At 45.0% G+C, this 17,298-nt stretch overlaps 1 protein-coding gene across 1 annotated transcript in view; it reads right to left on the reverse strand.

Moving 5' to 3' along the window:
* The window catches only part of MED6 (mediator complex subunit 6), a 28,660-nt gene extending 13,879 nt beyond the window's left edge, over positions 1 to 14,781 (reverse strand). Inside the window, exons 1-6 of the mRNA XM_082242949.1 lie at positions 14,646 to 14,781; positions 14,275 to 14,434; positions 9,895 to 9,986; positions 8,036 to 8,118; positions 5,499 to 5,607; positions 22 to 137 (exon numbers count right to left, since the gene is read on the reverse strand). Of these exons, the coding sequence (XP_082099075.1) occupies positions 22 to 137; positions 5,499 to 5,607; positions 8,036 to 8,118; positions 9,895 to 9,986; positions 14,275 to 14,434; positions 14,646 to 14,667 (582 nt within the window). The 5' untranslated portion in view covers positions 14,668 to 14,781. The remainder of the gene's footprint in view (positions 1 to 21; positions 138 to 5,498; positions 5,608 to 8,035; positions 8,119 to 9,894; positions 9,987 to 14,274; positions 14,435 to 14,645) is intronic.
* Positions 14,782 to 17,298: the final 2,517 nt, after the last annotated feature.

Below are 17,298 nucleotides of genomic sequence, written 5' to 3' on the forward strand. Positions count from 1 at the left end.
AGCCCAACTGTTTTCATTTACCTGGACAACCTTTGGTGGAAACTTTTGCCTGAGTTCAAGTAACAATGCGTCTACCCTCTGTCTCTGGAAGAAGGAGCTGGCTTCTTCTTTCTTTTTAGCTTTTGGTTTGGTTTTGTCTGCAAATACAGGAAAGGAAAATCAGCCATCGATTTACACAGACTACATTCTTCCCAGGCAAATAATAAAACATGGTTCAGAATCTGAAAAAGAACAAGACCTATTAAAAGGATCAGTCCACAAAAATGTCTTATTTCGAATCTTGGAAGAGGCTGGAGGGTTGAATCGGCCTGCATTGTTGATCCATCTACCTGTGACAACATTTTTTCTATTTTTACACTGATTTATTGAGCTGCATAAAGCTACAAAGTGTGGGAGCACAGCCAGAAAGGAGCTATGTATGGCACAGACGTCTCCGCCAGAAGAGGCCAAAGCTTGAATCGGCTCACCAACATCTGTATAATGCTGAAAAATTATTTTGTTTCTCACTAGAAAAGAGGTAACAAAACACGAAATCATGCAACTTTATACTACCAAAATCAAGGACAGAAAATGACGGTAGTTCCAGCACGTGGGTCTTTTAACAGTTTACATATCCTACCCGAGAAATAGGCAACTTTTACTTTTGTAACTTCTGTAGTGGCTGTCAGATACAAAGGGACGTGTCTGATTACATAATGTGGGCTTAACTTTAAGGATAACTTCACCTTTCTGAACAGGTTACCCCTATATTTAGGGTGTAACATATTCAACAACCAGCAACCTAGCCCCGTACCACTGATCCCCTCCCCCTCAAATTAAAAACAGCAGGGCTCCACCCACACGCGCATCATTCACTCACAGAGTTCTATAAATAAATTAACTGCAAGTACCGTTTCCATTGCAGCAGTTAATTTATTCTTCCTGCTCTCCAGTAACTGTCTGTCCATACAGGGGGTACAGGCAGACAGCCATACTGAGAGAGTCTCCAGGAGCCTGGCATTGTACTCACAATCTGCTGATCATGAGTACAATTGCTCTGTAAGCTCCTAAGGAAGAAAATAAAAAATGCTAATTTTTTTAACCTGCAATTTTTTTTTTTATAAGTGAACTTATTCTTTAACCACTTTACCACTGGAGGATTTTGCTGTCTTACGTCTGGGCCACTTTTTGCGATTCGGCACTGTGCGACTTTAACTGACAATTGCGCGGTCGTGCGACGCCGTACCCACATGAAATAGACGTCCTTTTTTTCCCACAAATAGAGCTTTCCTTTGGTGGTATTTGATCACCTGTGCGATTTTTACTTTTTAGCGCTATAAACAAAAAGAGCGTAAATTTTGAAAAAATAACAATATTTTTCACATTTTTTTTTATATGAAATTCCCCCCCAAAAAAATGTAAAAAAATAAAAATTTTTTTAAATTTTTGGCCAATTTGTTTTCTGCTACCTATGTTTGGTAAAAAAAAAAAAAAAAAAAAAATCACAATAAGCGTATTTTGATTGGTTTGCGCAAAAGTTATTGAGTTTCCTAACTAAGGGAAAGATTTTTATCATTTTTGGTGTTTTTTTTTTTTTTAACGAGTAATGGCAGCGATCTGCGATTTTTTTGCGGGACTGCGACATTGCGGAGGACAGATCGGACCCCTGACTGACGTTGACACTTTTGGGGGTACCAGTGACATTACTGCAGTAATGAGTGCTATAAATATGCACTGTTACTGTAAAATTACACTGGCAGGGAAGGGGTTAATTTTATTGGAGAGGGAGGGGTTAATGTATGCCTGGTGCTTATTGACGTGTGTGGGGGGAGGTGACTGTGTGACACAAGGACAGATCGAGGGTTCAGCTATGCTGAACCCTGCAATCTGACCCTGCCTGTCACTTAGGAGATCCGCCAGCTTGTGTTTACACAAGCGGGCGGATCTCCACACTCGATTCCCCGACGATCGGGGAAGAGCAGCGGCCCGACTCCTGCTGTGACTGAATACAGCGGGAGCGAGCCTCCAGCAGCGCGCGCCACCTAGAAGGGGGAGTGTCTGCCGACATAGTACTACGTCGTCAGACCTACAAGAGCCACTTTGCCGCAGTACAGCTCTAGTGAGCAGATGGCAAGTGGTTAAATTTACAGACAGAAGGAAAGGCCAAAAGGAACCCTGTACTAAGAAAACAAAGAAAATTCAAATTCTCGGTGACTCAAGTATCAAAGCCTTTGGATCAGCATAACACCCATCAATAGCATCCTACATATATTAACTAACACTAGAGTCAGAGTTTTCCCTTAAATAGGAAGTAAAGTGCTGGCTTTTTTCCCTCATTACCTGCAAAGTAAATGCATAATGTGCTAGCATGCATCCCATACTAGCACATTATTTGAAACTTACCTGCAAATGAAGCCCTCGTTGTCACCCCTGGAGGCGCAGCCATCTTCGCCCGTCTTCCTTCCGGGTCTGCAGACTCTGGCTGTAAGACCGGCCAGGGCCACGTGACGTCACTGACGGGCATGTGCGCGGGAGCCGCCGGTTACGGCACGGGGCTCTGAAGAAATGGCACGGGCAGCCATTCCTTCAGAGCACATGCACCGATGATTTCATTAGCGGCATATGCAGTTACTGTATCCTAAACTGTACAAGTACAAAGAGATATTTACAGTACCTATAGGTAAGCTCATAATAAGGCTTACCTATAGGTACAAACAATCAGTGGAAGTTTACTTCCACTTTAAAAGAGCGAATTTTGCCTCAAGTCCGGTTGTGTTCGAACAATATGGAACAACTAAGACACTGTACTTTAAGTACAGTAAACCCCCCTCCATCGCGGGGGTTACGCTTTCCGGACCCACCCGCGAAAATTGAAAATCCGCAAAATAGAAATACCCTATTTAAATACACTGTAGGCATGTTTTTATAACTTTCACTGTACTTTTAAAAGCATTTTAAGGTCTTTAAACAACTTATAAAACAATAGAAACACATTTAATTTGAGGGTAAGCTATAGCATTAAAAATCTTGTAGAAGCAATATTTTTTTCTTTCAACAAAAGTTTTAAGAGGGAAACACTAGAGCCTCTATAGGAGAGCTGGTGATCACCAACAGGCACTACGTTCCATCAAAACTTTGGGGTTTCTTTACTAAAGGAGTAGTTTGATTAAAGGCTGTTCACTTCGTAAAGTGTATGTTCATTCATTAATACCCAATCACGTGCAAGGGAAAAAATAAAAACGAGGATTTTTGCTTGCATTTAATTAGATATCCACATTGAAAGCGAGCAATCTATTCCTATTGATTGGTAAATCAACCCTGTTTTTGAAGCATTTCAGTATGATGCCGTTAACACGTGGATGACTTTAATGCCAGTTCAGACAAACTGGCCTTTCCAGCAGCACTGTCATTGTCTGTGTGATCTGGATGATCAGATTTTTAAAGCAGTGTATAGCATGGGTGTCCAACCTTTTGGCTTCTCTGGGCCACATTGAGTGTAGAGACATTTTCACGGGCCGCATATAAAATAACTATAGTTAAGGTATACAAGTAATAAAATGCCGCCGCGCCCTTCCCACGCCCCCCCCCCCCCCGCACTAATTTAACACAACTAGAGGACGACCAAATTAAATTGAATCAGTATACAGAGGTTTACTTCTTCTGAGAGATATTAAAGGAACACTCTAACCACCATGACCACTTCAGTGATTTGAAGTGGTCATGGTGGTAGGAGTCAGAAATACTGCACATGCTGGGATAGTTACAGTTCTATGCTGGGAGATAGTTACACCCCTAGCAAATATGACTAAGGCAGCCAGAAAATGTCATGTCCTTATTCATACATGTATTAACAAGGACATGATATATTATGACAAAACACAACTAGTTATTAAAAAACATATTGCAACAATTTACACATGCTATGCACATACCTTTTCTACTTATTTTGCAGACTGCTAGTGCGGTTGCTGGTGGAAGCAGCGGCTGCAGTAGAGAACAGAGCCGCTGCTTCCTGTATGGCTCCTGTCACAGGCGGAGTGCATTTCATATCACTGCGCCTGTGACAGAGTCGGACCTATACAGGAAGCAGGGGCTCTGTCACTGACTGCAGACATCCTAAGTCTTCCGCGGCAGCTGGGAGATCGCACGACACTTGCAGCCTACTGCGTGCCCATCCAATGCAGCCTCACCAGTGTGGGCCTATCCAATGCAGCCTCACAAGTGCATGCCCATCCAATGCAGCCTGATCAGTGCCCATCCAATGCAGCCTCACAAGTGCATGCCCATCCAATGCAGCCTGATCAGTGCCCATCCAATGCAGCCTCACCAGTGAGTGCCCATCCAATGCAGTCTGATCAGTGCCCATCCAATACAGCCTCACCAGTGAGTGCCCATCCAATGCAGTCTGATCAGTGCCCATCCAATGCAGCCTCACCAGTGAGTGCCCATCCAATGCAGTCTGCAATGAAGAGAAAGGAGAGCCGCTGGATTACACAGAGCGGGGATCAGTCCTGCCTCCTGGACCGGCTCCTATGGTAGACATCACCAATGTGCTGTCTATGATAGGAGCCAGTCCAGGAGGCGGGGCTTCTTATGACAGCGGGTAAGCAGGAGATTCCCCCCTCCGAGACAGCCTCTGCCTACAGTTAGTTGGAAGTCGCTGTGGTCGTGCCCTGAAACTCGACTTCCTTCCTCCCCAGCAAAAATAAATAAATTGTCAGGGAGCAGTGGACCGCATTGCCTGCAGTCCTGGGCCTCATGCGGCCCTCAAGCCGCAGGTTGAACATACCTGGTGTAAAGGCTTCTTTTTTCCTTAAAATAAAAAAAAGAAATGTTATATTTACCTGCACTCTGCAAGGATATTGTACAGAGTGGCCCCATCTCTTCTTTTGGGGCCCTTCACCAGTGCCCTCAGCTGCTCCTTTTCTCCCAATGCCCCCTCAGCAAGCTTGTGCTGAGGGGGCACCCATGCTGATGTACTCCAAGCCAGGATGTGTGCGTCCATAGACACTGCTACCTTCTCACAGGATTTAACTGACAGCAGCAGGAGCCAGTGAGAACAGGAAGAGGGGAGAGAAGAGCTGTGGCCAGGCACAGTGCTGGAATGATAGAGGGCTCAGGTAGGTGTTTAGAGAGGGGGTGGTAGAAGTGCTAGTAAAAGGTTTTTGTTTTTTTTTTACCTTAATGCAGAGAATACTTTAGGGTAAAAAAAAAAAACTTTTTGACTTTAGAACCAACTACTTAAACCAAGCATCAGTGTTTATCTAATAAGACAAAATGCACATTTAAATTACAGCAACCTATGGTAACCAATTTGTTCAATTGTTGCTATGAATAGGTTAAGTTGATGGGGGGTAAAGTGCAATGGGGAACTGCGATTATTGCACATCAACGCTGTTTACACGAGTGTATGCATATCATTGCTGAAAGGCAAGAAAGGGTTCCATTTCTATATAATTTGTAAGAAACCAAAAAGTCTGTATTACAAGCCAGAAAAATGAAGGGGAATAGTAGTGTACCTCGCTCTTCCTGGTCTTTGAAGTGCCACCAGTAGCCTTTAGAAGGATGGTATCGGCAGTAAGACATGGCTTCATCAAATGCAGACTGGATCCCATGAACTGCAGTCAGCTGAAACATCAACGTGGACTTCAGTTTACAGATTTGATATTAAACTTACAACCACAGATTAAATAACATTATACACGACACAAAGTTATACTTTTAATCTTCAACCCCAAGTCACGCTACTAAAACAACCTAAAGCCTACGTTCACCTTTGTAACATTTTATGACTAATCTGCTGTACATATTTTATCTTCCCAAATATATTTAACAGAACCTTGTACAGAGAAAAAAAAAAAAAAGTGTGTCATTGCGGGCCTCCCTTAGAAATGCTTGCTGCCTGGCTGTCTCTGGCTACATGTACAGTAGCTCACAAAAGTGAGTACACCCCTCACATTTCTGTAAATATTTTATTATATCTTTTCATGTGACAACACTGAAGAAATGACACTTTGCTACAATATAAAGTAGTGAGTGTACAGCTTGTATAACAGTGTAAATTTGCTGTCCCTTCAAAATAACTCAACACAGCCATTAATGTCTAAACCGCTGGCAACAAAAGTGAGTGCACTCCTAAATGAAAATGTCCATTGGGCCCAATTAGCCATTTTCCCTCCCCGGTGTCATGTGACTCGTTAGTGTTACAAGGTCTCAGGTGTGAATGGGGAGCAGGTGTGTCAAATTTGGTGTGATCGCTCTCACTCTCTCATACTGGTCATTGGAAGTTCAACATGGCACCTCTTGGCAAAGAACTCTCTGAGGATCTTATAAAAAGAATTGTTGCTCTACATAAAGATGGCCTAAACTATAAGAAGATTGCAAAGACCCTGAAACTGACCTCCAGCACGGTGGCCAAGGCCATACAGCGGTTAAAACAGGCCAGGTTTCACTCAGAACAGGCTCCGCTATGGTCGACCAAAGAAAATTGAGTGCACGTGGTCAGCGTCATATCCAGAGGTTGTCTTTGGGAAATAGACGTATGAGTGCTGCCAGCATTGCTGCAGAGGTTGAAGGGGTTGGGGGGGGGGGGGGGTCAGCCTTTCAGTGCTCAGACCATACGTCGCACACTGCATCAATTGGTCTGCATAGCTGTCGTCCCAGAAGGAAGCCTCTTCTAAAGATGATGCACAAGAAAGCCCGCAAACAGTTTGCTGAAGACAAGCAGAATAAAGGACATGGATTACTGGAACCATGTCTGGTGGTCTGATGAGACCAAGATAAATTTACTTGGTTCAGATGGTGTCAAGTGTGTGTGGGGCTGCAACCAGGTGAGGAGTACAAAGACAAGTGTGTCTTGCCTACAGGTGCGAGCAAGGAGGCAAGCGGAGCTTACCCTTTTGGGTGGAGCTCCGCTTTAAGCACATGAAAAACAGCCATGATGACTCACAATAACTAGGGTCTGAAAAACTTCCAACCTAAGTTTTGAAGCAGTAAAATTAAGGTTAACTGATATTATGAAAACTAACGACAATCCTGGCCTATACCCACACTAAATTCCTCCTCGTTTGGTAGCCTTGAATCTCTTACTCCTGACCTCCACATTTTGAGGATTATGTATTGTCCTTTCTATTTTATAGCGGCTTGATCCCTGGAGCCCCTCCCCTTCCCCTTTCTCCCCCCCATGTCCTCTCGTTATAGCCTTCCATCCCCCCACCACTTTTTTTTCTTTGTGTATTTTTTCCTTTCATTGTTCTTTCAGCCCCAACATCTTCTTTCCAGATCTTCAACCTTCTTCCCGTATATTCCCTAGGGCTTGGTTCACATATGAGCAGGACACTGCATGTGATTCGGCTAGGAATCATATTGCATTTCTATTCAAATCACATGCGATTTTTTTGCAGTGCCATTTGAGTCGATTCATTTTGTATGGGCTCATTTTGTGCAGACAGGCAGTTTTTTTTTTTGCCACACCAGAATCAGATTGCATGGGTGTTCACGCACTGCGTTTTGCCATCTGTTTTGGGGTGTGATTAATTTAACATCGACAACGGTGGCAGGTAGAATGAATAGAGTGCGATTCCAGTGCGGTAGGATCCGATGCGTTTCCCGCACCACATATATGTGAACCCAGCCTAAATAATCCTTTTTGGTTCTCATATCTAAGCCCATTAGCTGCACATTAAGGACTACAATGACTTTGGTCTCCAGATCCATCCTTTATACTTTTCAATCTAAAATGGCACCCCTTTCCTATTTTAGGTTGTACAACTTGGTACTGTTGTTATATTATTGCTACTTCCATATAATGTTCACATCCATTTAATATATGTCAGTGATGACAATCTTACTTTGGTTTAAATAAAGCAAAGATAGGAGGGACAGGAGCTGCAGTTGCATGTTTTTGCCCATCCAGGGGTCACCCTGTGCAGTTAAGGACAGATGTCCAACCCTTTATATAAAAAGTAAATAAATGCTCAAATGAGTTTTATAGCAGCTTTTTTTAGATCCATGAGATATGAAAGCTAAAAATTATGGAATAAAATATAGATCTTACAACTCTGGAATTGATAACTGATCCCAAATCTGGAGCCTGGTAGATTACTCCCGCGATGATGTAATAATCAGCCAGCGGTATAGCTGCAAACAGAATGATCGATTATCTTGAGGTTACAAGAAACACACAAAACTAAATCACATATTAGTACACATGAATAAATCCACTGTTGCTGTAATTTTAACAAACTATTAATGGGTAATGCCCTTCAGAAAGGACTTCCCCAGTGTTTGATTAGTAGTGCCATCATCACAACCACTGAACTGTCAGATCATCATCTATATCAGGGATTCCCAAACTACCGCCCCTCCAGTTGTACAGGAACTACAATGCCCATCATGCCTAGTCATGTCTGTGAATGTCAGAGTTTTACAATGCCTCATGGGATGGGTAGTTCTGCAACAGCTGGAGGGCCGCAGTTTAGGAATTCCTGATCTATATAAATTAAAACACCGGCTACACGGCTACATTACTGTGTTAGGGCCGGTTCACACCACAATTTCTGCGTTCCGCATGCGTTTCTGCATACACTTTTTTAATGCATTCCAGTGTGTTTTCAGCCCTCTTTTTTTTCTTCATCTCAATTGAGGAAAATTCAGGACATGTGCGTTCCACTGCATTTTTGATGTGTTTTGCAGTGTTCCACACAGAAAAAATGCAACATGTTCCACTTTTGTTGACTGTATTGGAATGCACTGCGCTGATGTGAACTAAGGTCATTGGAATTTTGGTGCAGATTAAAAATGCACCGGACTTTATCTGGTGTGAACCAGCCCTTAGTTGTAATGAATATCACATACGGCAGGGGTCCCCAACCCCCAGGCCAAGGACCGGCAACGGTAAGCAGCCTGTTGCTGACCGGGCCACACGGCAGCAGATGAGCGGCGACCGCGGTCTGCATGGGGTTATTACAGACCGCCACCGTCGCTCACCTCCTGCTGTACAGTCATGCCTGTTTGTCCTCTGCCTGCTCCTCTACCCCCCCCCTCATCAAACGAGGTCATCCAATCAGCAGGGCAGGGGGCGGGAGGAACTGCAGATCAGAATGGAGAGCTCCTCCCGCCCCTGCCCTGCTGATAGGATGACATCATAAGGGCGGGTGGGGGAGCTAGGAGAGGGCACACAGAATGATCACAGCCTCTTCCCTGCCAAAGGTACGAGGTCCTGTGCGGGGGAGACAGACATTAGAATGGGTAAATGTCATGTTCAAGAGGAGGGGAGGGGGGGTTAGTGCAATGGAGGAGGCTGTAAATTGCTAGGTGCACTGTAATATAAAGGAGGACTGCACTGTAAAGGGGCACTTTAATCATTACAGTTCCCTATTTACAGTGCAGTCACCTTTATATCACAGCCCCGCTTACATCATAGTCTCCCTTTACATTACAGTGCCCCCTTTACAGAGCAGTCCCTGTTACATTAATGTAAAGGGGCACTGTGATGTAAAGAGGACTGCACTGTAATGTAAGGGGGGTCTGTGATGTGAAGGGGAACTGAGGACACTGATATAAAGGAGGGACGGTGTTGTAAAGGGGGGGCTGAGGACAGACTCTGAATAGCCATTCCCCCAGCCCCCGGGAAAATTGGTTGTCGTGAAACTGGCCCCTGGTGCCATAAATGTTGGGGACTGCTGACTTACATGACTCATATGCCCACAAAATCACCCTTTACCCAGCCTAATCAAGGATTCCTCATGTCATGAGACATGGACCCAGAGTTGGGCTGCAAAACCTCCACCTTCATCTGTTCCCAGTTTTACAGATTGGCCATATAAAAGTGTAAATTTGGCCTTCCTAAAATGACAAAGTAACAATTACTGAATGTTGTAAGAAGCCAACACACATAGAGCATGCTGTACTCACCCTGTGTGGGAGACTGCCTCTGTTGTTTTCTGATGATGAACAATATAGGCTCTTGTGCGTGTAACAAAATATATTCCACACCAGTCATCTGACTAAAACACACATACAAAAAGAAGAAGAAACAAGCAACGTGGATCAATTATATATATGCAGCTTCATCAGAGGCATTCAACACTCGAAAATTGGACTTACACAATAAAGGATTTTGGGGTCCCATTGTAGAAAGCACCCAACACAAACCCATGTGATGCACTGAGGTAAGAAAGAGGGTGCGTTTTTAGGCCCGTTGCTGTGTTTTTGCAGATCATACATAAATGGGCCATAACAACTCAGCAAATGGGATTTGCATTACTTGGTTTGCAACTGTCGACATCATAAAATAAATTAGACCATACCTATTTCATCTTAGATAGGGCAGGAAATGGTTAAAGCCTGGGTCAGGTTTTTATTGCAGTCTGTGTTCCTATTGGGTAGATTTCCTTTCACTCCCCTTCAGGACAGGAAAAAATGGGAAATCTCCATAATGGGGACAAAGACAAAGCATATGTTTAGAGTTAGAACTTCATCCTTTTCTTTTTTTTTTTTAAACTGTTGTCCTTGCCTTTCTGTGCCAAATGACCCCCACACCTCCAATTTATTGTATGGGCATCATGGAACCAGATGTGAGGCAAACTTTCTTTAACCAGTCACAGAGTGAAAGAAGAAACTGACGGAAACTAAGCTCTTTCCTGTCCCCACCTTATCAAAACATTGGAAACAAAAATTGACTAGAACCAGGCACTGTATTCGGAAAAGGCAGTGTGCATTCCACTATGCAGCGATTGCTGTAGTGGTGCTGACTAATACGTGGATTCTCTGCCTCCCCAGTGCTCCCACAGGTAAAGAGTACTCTTTTTGTGCTGCTGTTCCTCCTTTCCAGCCTTGGGTTGCACCCCCTCCCCCCCCCCCACTACCTCCTTGGGATTGCCATGTCACACATCCAAGGAGGCGGCATTTTATCAAGGGCGCATGTACACAGACTGGACACAGGTATAATCAGATCCAGGCACATGTGCATGGATGCCATGGGTCTCTACAATGCCCACTATATCTAAACTGACAGCATCTGTGCGCATGGGCAGGGATCCCCAGTGTGTCCACAGACATGCCAGGGGCAACTCCAAAACACCTGGCAGAGCCCTGCGGCACATCTACACACATTATAGTGTGATGGTGCTTGCAGACAAGGGGCGGGGGGAGGGCAGTGATGCTGCAGGTGAAGATCTGCTTTAAAGCAGTAATAAACCCAAAAAAAAGGATTATATTGCAGCTGATTTTATTATTTACTAGATGTGTGGTTTGTTTTGGCTTTCTTTCCAAAAAGGATCAAAACTGCTTTAACGGCATACAAATCTTAGCTGGAGTTTGGCTTCAATTTGTTAGTGTATCTGAATCTGCTAGTCCATCCAACACTCCCCTCCCCAAACACTGAATGCTGCTGTCCAAAGGTGCCCCCTGTGCTCATTCATCCAGAGTGGGGGCACTCTAAGGCCTCATTTACATGGCCGTAAAAATGTTACTAATGCTTTTACACATGTACTTTCTAGGAGAAAGTAAATGACTTGCATATAGATGTATTTAATTGTGTAGAGACACATATGTGTACATATCTTGTTTTTAGAATTTATTTTTCCCCTTTATTTAGATTTAATTTTCGTGCTTACAGATGTGTATATACACTCACTGGCCACTTTATTAGGTACACCTATTCAATTGTTTGGTAACACAAATTGATAATCAGCCAATCACATGGCAGCAACCCAATACATTTAGTCACTAGAAGTGGTGAAGACGAATTGCTGAAGTTCAAACAGAGCATCAGAATGGGGAAAAAAGGGGATTTAAGGGACTATAAATGTGGTATGGTTGTTGGTGCCAGACGAAACAAAATAAAAGTTGGTGCAAAGCACCTATCTCCTGCGCTCTAAGAAGTAAACTTCCAACCACACCCCTGTGGATATTGAAGACCTTCTGCTTGGCTGCTCCTAAATGCTTCGTTGGTGCCAGACAGGCTGGTCTGAGTATTTCAAAAACTGTTGATCTACTGGGATTTTCAAGCACAACTATCTCTAGGGTTTACAGAGAATGGTCAGAAAAAATATCCGAGAAAATATCCAGTGAGAGGCAGTTGTGTGGAGGAAAATGCCTTGTTGATGTCCGAGGAGAATGGGCAGACTGGCTCCAGATAATAGAAAGGCAACAGTAACCCAAAAAAACACTCGTTACAACTAAGATATGCAGAATACCATCTCTGATCGCACAACACATCGAATCTTGAAACAGATGGGCTACAGCAGCAGAAGACCACACTGGGTGCCACTCCTGTCAGCTAAGAACACGAAACGGAGGCTACAATTCGCACAGTCTCACCAAAATTGGACAATAGAAGATTTGAAAAACGTTGCCTGGTCTGATGAGTTTCAATTTCAGCTGCGAGATTCAGATGGTAGGGTTAGAATTTGGCGTAAACAACATGTACAAATGAATCCACCCTCCCTGGTTCAGGCTGGTGGTGAATGGTGTGGGGGATATTTTCTTGGCACACTTTGGGCCCCTTAGTACTAACTGAGCATTGTTTAAATGCCATGACCTACCTGAGTGTTGTTTCTGACCATGTCCATCCCTTTATGACTACAGTGTACCCATCTTCTGATGGCTCCTTCTAGCAGGATAATGCACCAGGCCACAAAGCTCAAATCTTCTTACCACTGGTTTCTTTAGCATGACAATGAGGTCACTGTACCTCAATGGCCTCCACAGTCACCAAATTTCAATCCAATAGAGCACCTTTGGGATGTGATGGAATGGAAGATTCGCATCATGGATTCACAAGCGACAAATCTCCAGCAACTGTGTGATGCCATCATGTCAATATGGACCAAAATCTTTGAGGAATGCTTCCAACACCTTGTTGAATCTATGCCACGAAGAATGAAGGCAGTTCTGAAGGCAAAAGGGGGTCCAACCCACTACTAGCAAGGTGTACCCAATAAAGTGGCCGGGGAGTGTATGCATTTATACACATAAGCTCATAAAGCGCATGTGCTTAGATGCTGAGTTTTGGATTTTGGGTTACGGATCTGAAAGCAGCTCATGTTTACAAACCTGTGTGAATGGCTCCATTAAAAACAATGTAACTGCATTCAGATCTGTAATTAAAGCGGTTGTAAACCCCGCTTAGTTATTTTTACCTACAGGTTAGCCTAGAATAAGGGCTTACCTGTAGGTAAAATAAATATCTCCTAAACCTGCACTGTTTAGGACAGGGGTCTTCAAACGATGGCCCTCCAGTGGTTCAGGAACTACAATTCCCATCATGCCTAGTCATGTCTGTGAATGTCAGAGTTTTACAATGTCTCATGGGATGTGTAGTTCCACAACAGCTGGAGGGCCGTAGTTTGAGGATCCCTGCTTTAGGAGATAATTCACCCTGCATGCGCTCTGAAGGACTGGCATATCGTGCCACAACTTCTTGCTGAAACCGAGGGCTTCTGCACGCATGCACGGGAGTGACGTCATCACAGCTTCGGCCACTCACAGCGCCGGAGCCCGCGAGCCCGGAGAACATGTCAGCCACCTCTGCGGTGACTGGCGCCGCTGCAGGGGCTTCGTTCCAAGGTAAGTATTTCATAATGTGCTAGTATGCGATGCATATTAGCACATTATTCCATTGTCTTGCAGGTTTGTTTTTATGGCCCCTTTCACACGGGGCGGATCTGTTTGGATGGACTCCGCTAGCTCGGCGGGTATCGCTCCATTATTCCCTGCTGAGCAGGCAGATGACAGGTCCGTCTCTGCTCACTGTGAAGAGTCCTGCTCTTCTCTATAGGGAGATCAGATGAAAACAGAAAGCGTGTCCATTTTCATTCAATCCCATCTGATCCGACCCGCTTGACGGATGGCGAACGTATTGCCATCCATCTGTTTTCAGCGGATCTTGTCACATCGGATGCCAGGTGGGTGTCAGCGGACATCCGCCTCTCCATAGAGGAGAATGGGTGGCCCGCCTGAAAAATGGACAGGCAGATCTGATCGATCCGATTGTGTGAAAGGGGCCTTAGGGTATACAACCACTTAAACAAAAAAAACCCAAGTGTATATGCTTTTCTTTTTTACCTTCATGTGAATGAAGTCTTGTACAGGAGGTGTATTACTGCCCAGATCACCAGGAGAAAAAACAAGAAAAGAAAACGAATGCAGCCATCACATCTAATGATTGGTAAGCTGCAATATATACTGCTTTAATATTTGAAAATAATCCCAGGCAGACATTCCTGATTAGACAGGTGACCGCGTTATATCACAGAGGACATTGTATACACATCTGACACCCCAGCTTACTTCAGATGGTCCAGGGTTAGTCTCTGCATCTTCACCACCTCGTTGTTACACGTCCTGTCATAGAAGGGGTTGCTTCTTTCTGAGAAGTAATCCAGGACGGTGCCATTGTTCAGTATGGGGATCCAGGCGCTGTCCACCCAGGAGATGCCCAGCAAATTATCTACAAAAAGAAATGAGAAATATCAGAGAGAAAGTCACAGTCATACCCTGTGCATGCCTTATGGGGACTTTCCATCTCAGGCTATGGCAGAGTGTCTGTGTGTGGGGGGAGGGGGGCACAGGATACACACACACCATGCCTTCCCTAACATATACACCGCTTATAACGGAACTGTACAATGTATTATTATTATTACAAGCACAATGCCCACCTCTTATATCCACAGCGGCCATGCTGAAACGAACAGATAATACAACTTCCGGATATCCGACTGCAACAGAAACCTACAGAGATATCTTTTTCCGGTGAGAATGCGGTCATTTTGTTGGCGGCCTTTGGTCACCGTCTAGTAAACGTCAATCTCCTTCCTCATTGGCTGAGTAACAAGAAGTAGCAGACGGAAACAAGACAATTCCTTCACCTCTAGTGTTTGAGTGTACACCAATCAACACAGGCTCCGCGAGTATAGGATAACCAGATGATACAAGTAGAGCGCCCTCTGCAGTGCGGAGGATAAATAGGTAGATAAATGGTAAATAAATAGTGACTATACGAAGCAAACCTTTCCAGCTCACAGTTGTTCCCAGCGATGCTGTGCACGTGTTTTTCTGTGTGTTTTAGAACGAGTATTCTAGACTTTATTTGGAAAACAAAAATAGATTACTGACTTATTTATACTCTATTGGAAATAAAAAAAATATGTTTTAGATGCAGATGGGCTTTAACCACTTCTGGGCCGGAAGAATTTCCCCCATTTTTTGCGATACGGCACTGTGTTACGATTGCACGGCCGTGCGATGCTGTATACAAATAAAATGAATGTCCTTTTCCCCACAAATAGAGCCTTCTTTTGGTGGTATTTAACCACCTCTGCGATTTTTATTTTTTGCGCTAAAAACAAAAAAAGAGCAACAATTCTGAAAAAAAAACAACAATATTTTTTACTTTCTGCTGTATAACATTCCCAATAAAAAATTTTTAAATCACATTTTTTCATCATTTTAGGTCAATTTGTATTCTGCTACATGTGTTTGGTAAAAAAAAAAAAATCCAAATAAATGTAAACTGATTGGTTTGTGCAAAAGTTATCTGTCTACAAACTAGGGGAAAGATTTATGTAATTTTTATTTATTTATGTTTTTTTACTAGTAATGGCGGTCATCAGCGATTTTTAGCGGGACTGCGACATTGCAGCGGTCAGATTGGACCCCTAACTGACATTTTTGACACTTTTGGGGAGACCAGTGACATTACTTCAGTAATCTGTGCTATAAATATGCACTGTTACTGTACTAATGACATTGGCAGGGAAGGGGTTAACACCAGGGGCAATCAAAGGGTTTAATGTGTTCCTAGGGGGTGCTTTCTAACTGTGGAGGGGATGGGCTTGCTGCATGAACACCGAGACCTGTGTTCCTAAATAAGAGGAACACAGGATCCCATACATAACATAACAGTGGTCTGCTGTGTTTACAATGGCAGACTGCAGTTCTGTCTTCACGGGGAGCGATCGGGGGTGCCCGGGGGCAATTGCGGCCGCCAGACCCGCTGATTGGCTCCCCCTGTGGCGAATGGGCGCACGCTGCGAGCCCCCACTCGCAGTCCCGCAAAGTGATGTACAGTTACGTCATTTCGCGGGACAGAGCCGACCCGCCACTGTATATGTACTACGGGCTATCGGCAAGTGGTTAAACCTTTAAAGTAGAACTATAGACTGGCAACTTTCGGCCAAGGCCCATTGTGCAGCGACACGGCCCCCTCCCACTCTCCCTTTTCCCATCCTCCTCCTGACTCCCATTCTAGGCTAAAGCCCCGCTCCAGGCAGGGCCTGACTGGCCTATCGGGATACCGGGAAAGTTCCCGGTGGGCCGCCGGCCCTTGGGCCGCTTTAAGGGCCGGTGCAGCCGCAGCGCCGCTTTAAGCATTGGGGCGGTGAGTGACGGTCCGTCCGTCCGATAGTTACTGTGAGCGGCATGACGTCATGACGCCGACGGTCACGGGGGCGGGGCGGCTGGCACGGCGGGGAAATTGAAAAACCGACTGGCTGAGTGGAGAGAGGTTGGCTGAGCGTGCAAGCGAGGCTGCAACTGGTGACTGTCACGGGCGCGCTGACGCCGATGATGATCCCTCCCTCCGCACTCATCCCCACAGTCCCTCCTCCCCGATCCAAGGAGTCTTTGGGTGATGCCAGCATTGCCAGGTGGGAAGGCAACACAGGATTGTTGCCAGGAATCAGAGCAAAGACATGTGGGTTTGCCACTTCACCTTCTTTAGCCCACTCTGCAGTAAAAAAACATCTGTGCCCTTCTAACACCCCAGCCCTCCTGAATACCCAGTGCCATCCCCTCCAGACCCCCGACGCCATGCCCCACCTGAACCCCCAGCGCCATGCTATCCTGACCCCCACCGTCTTGCTCTCCTGACCCCCAGCACCATGCCCTCCTGACCCCCAGCACCATGCCCTCCTGACCCCCAGCGTCTTGCTCTCCTGACCCCCAGCACCATGCCCTCCTGACCCCCAGCACCATGCCCTCCTGACCCCCAGCGACATGCCCTCCTGACCCCCAGCGACCTGCCCTCCTGACCCCCAGCGACATGCCCTACTGACCCCCAGCGACATGCCCTCCTGACCCTCAGCAACATAGTTACATAGTTACATAGTTAGTGAGGCTGAAAAAAGACACAAGTCCATCCAGTTCAACCTATGTGTGTGTGTTTGCTTTTAACCGTACATTGTATACCCCTGTATGTTGTGGTCTTTAAGGTGTCCATCCAATAGTTTTTTGAAACTATCAATGCTCCCCGCTGATACGACTGCTTGCAGAAGAGAATTCCACATCCTTACTGCTCTTACAGTGAAGAAC

Source organism: Pelophylax lessonae (assembly GCF_965119305.1).
Source record: "Pelophylax lessonae genome assembly, chromosome: 13".
Lineage (NCBI taxonomy): Eukaryota > Metazoa > Chordata > Amphibia > Anura > Ranidae > Pelophylax > Pelophylax lessonae.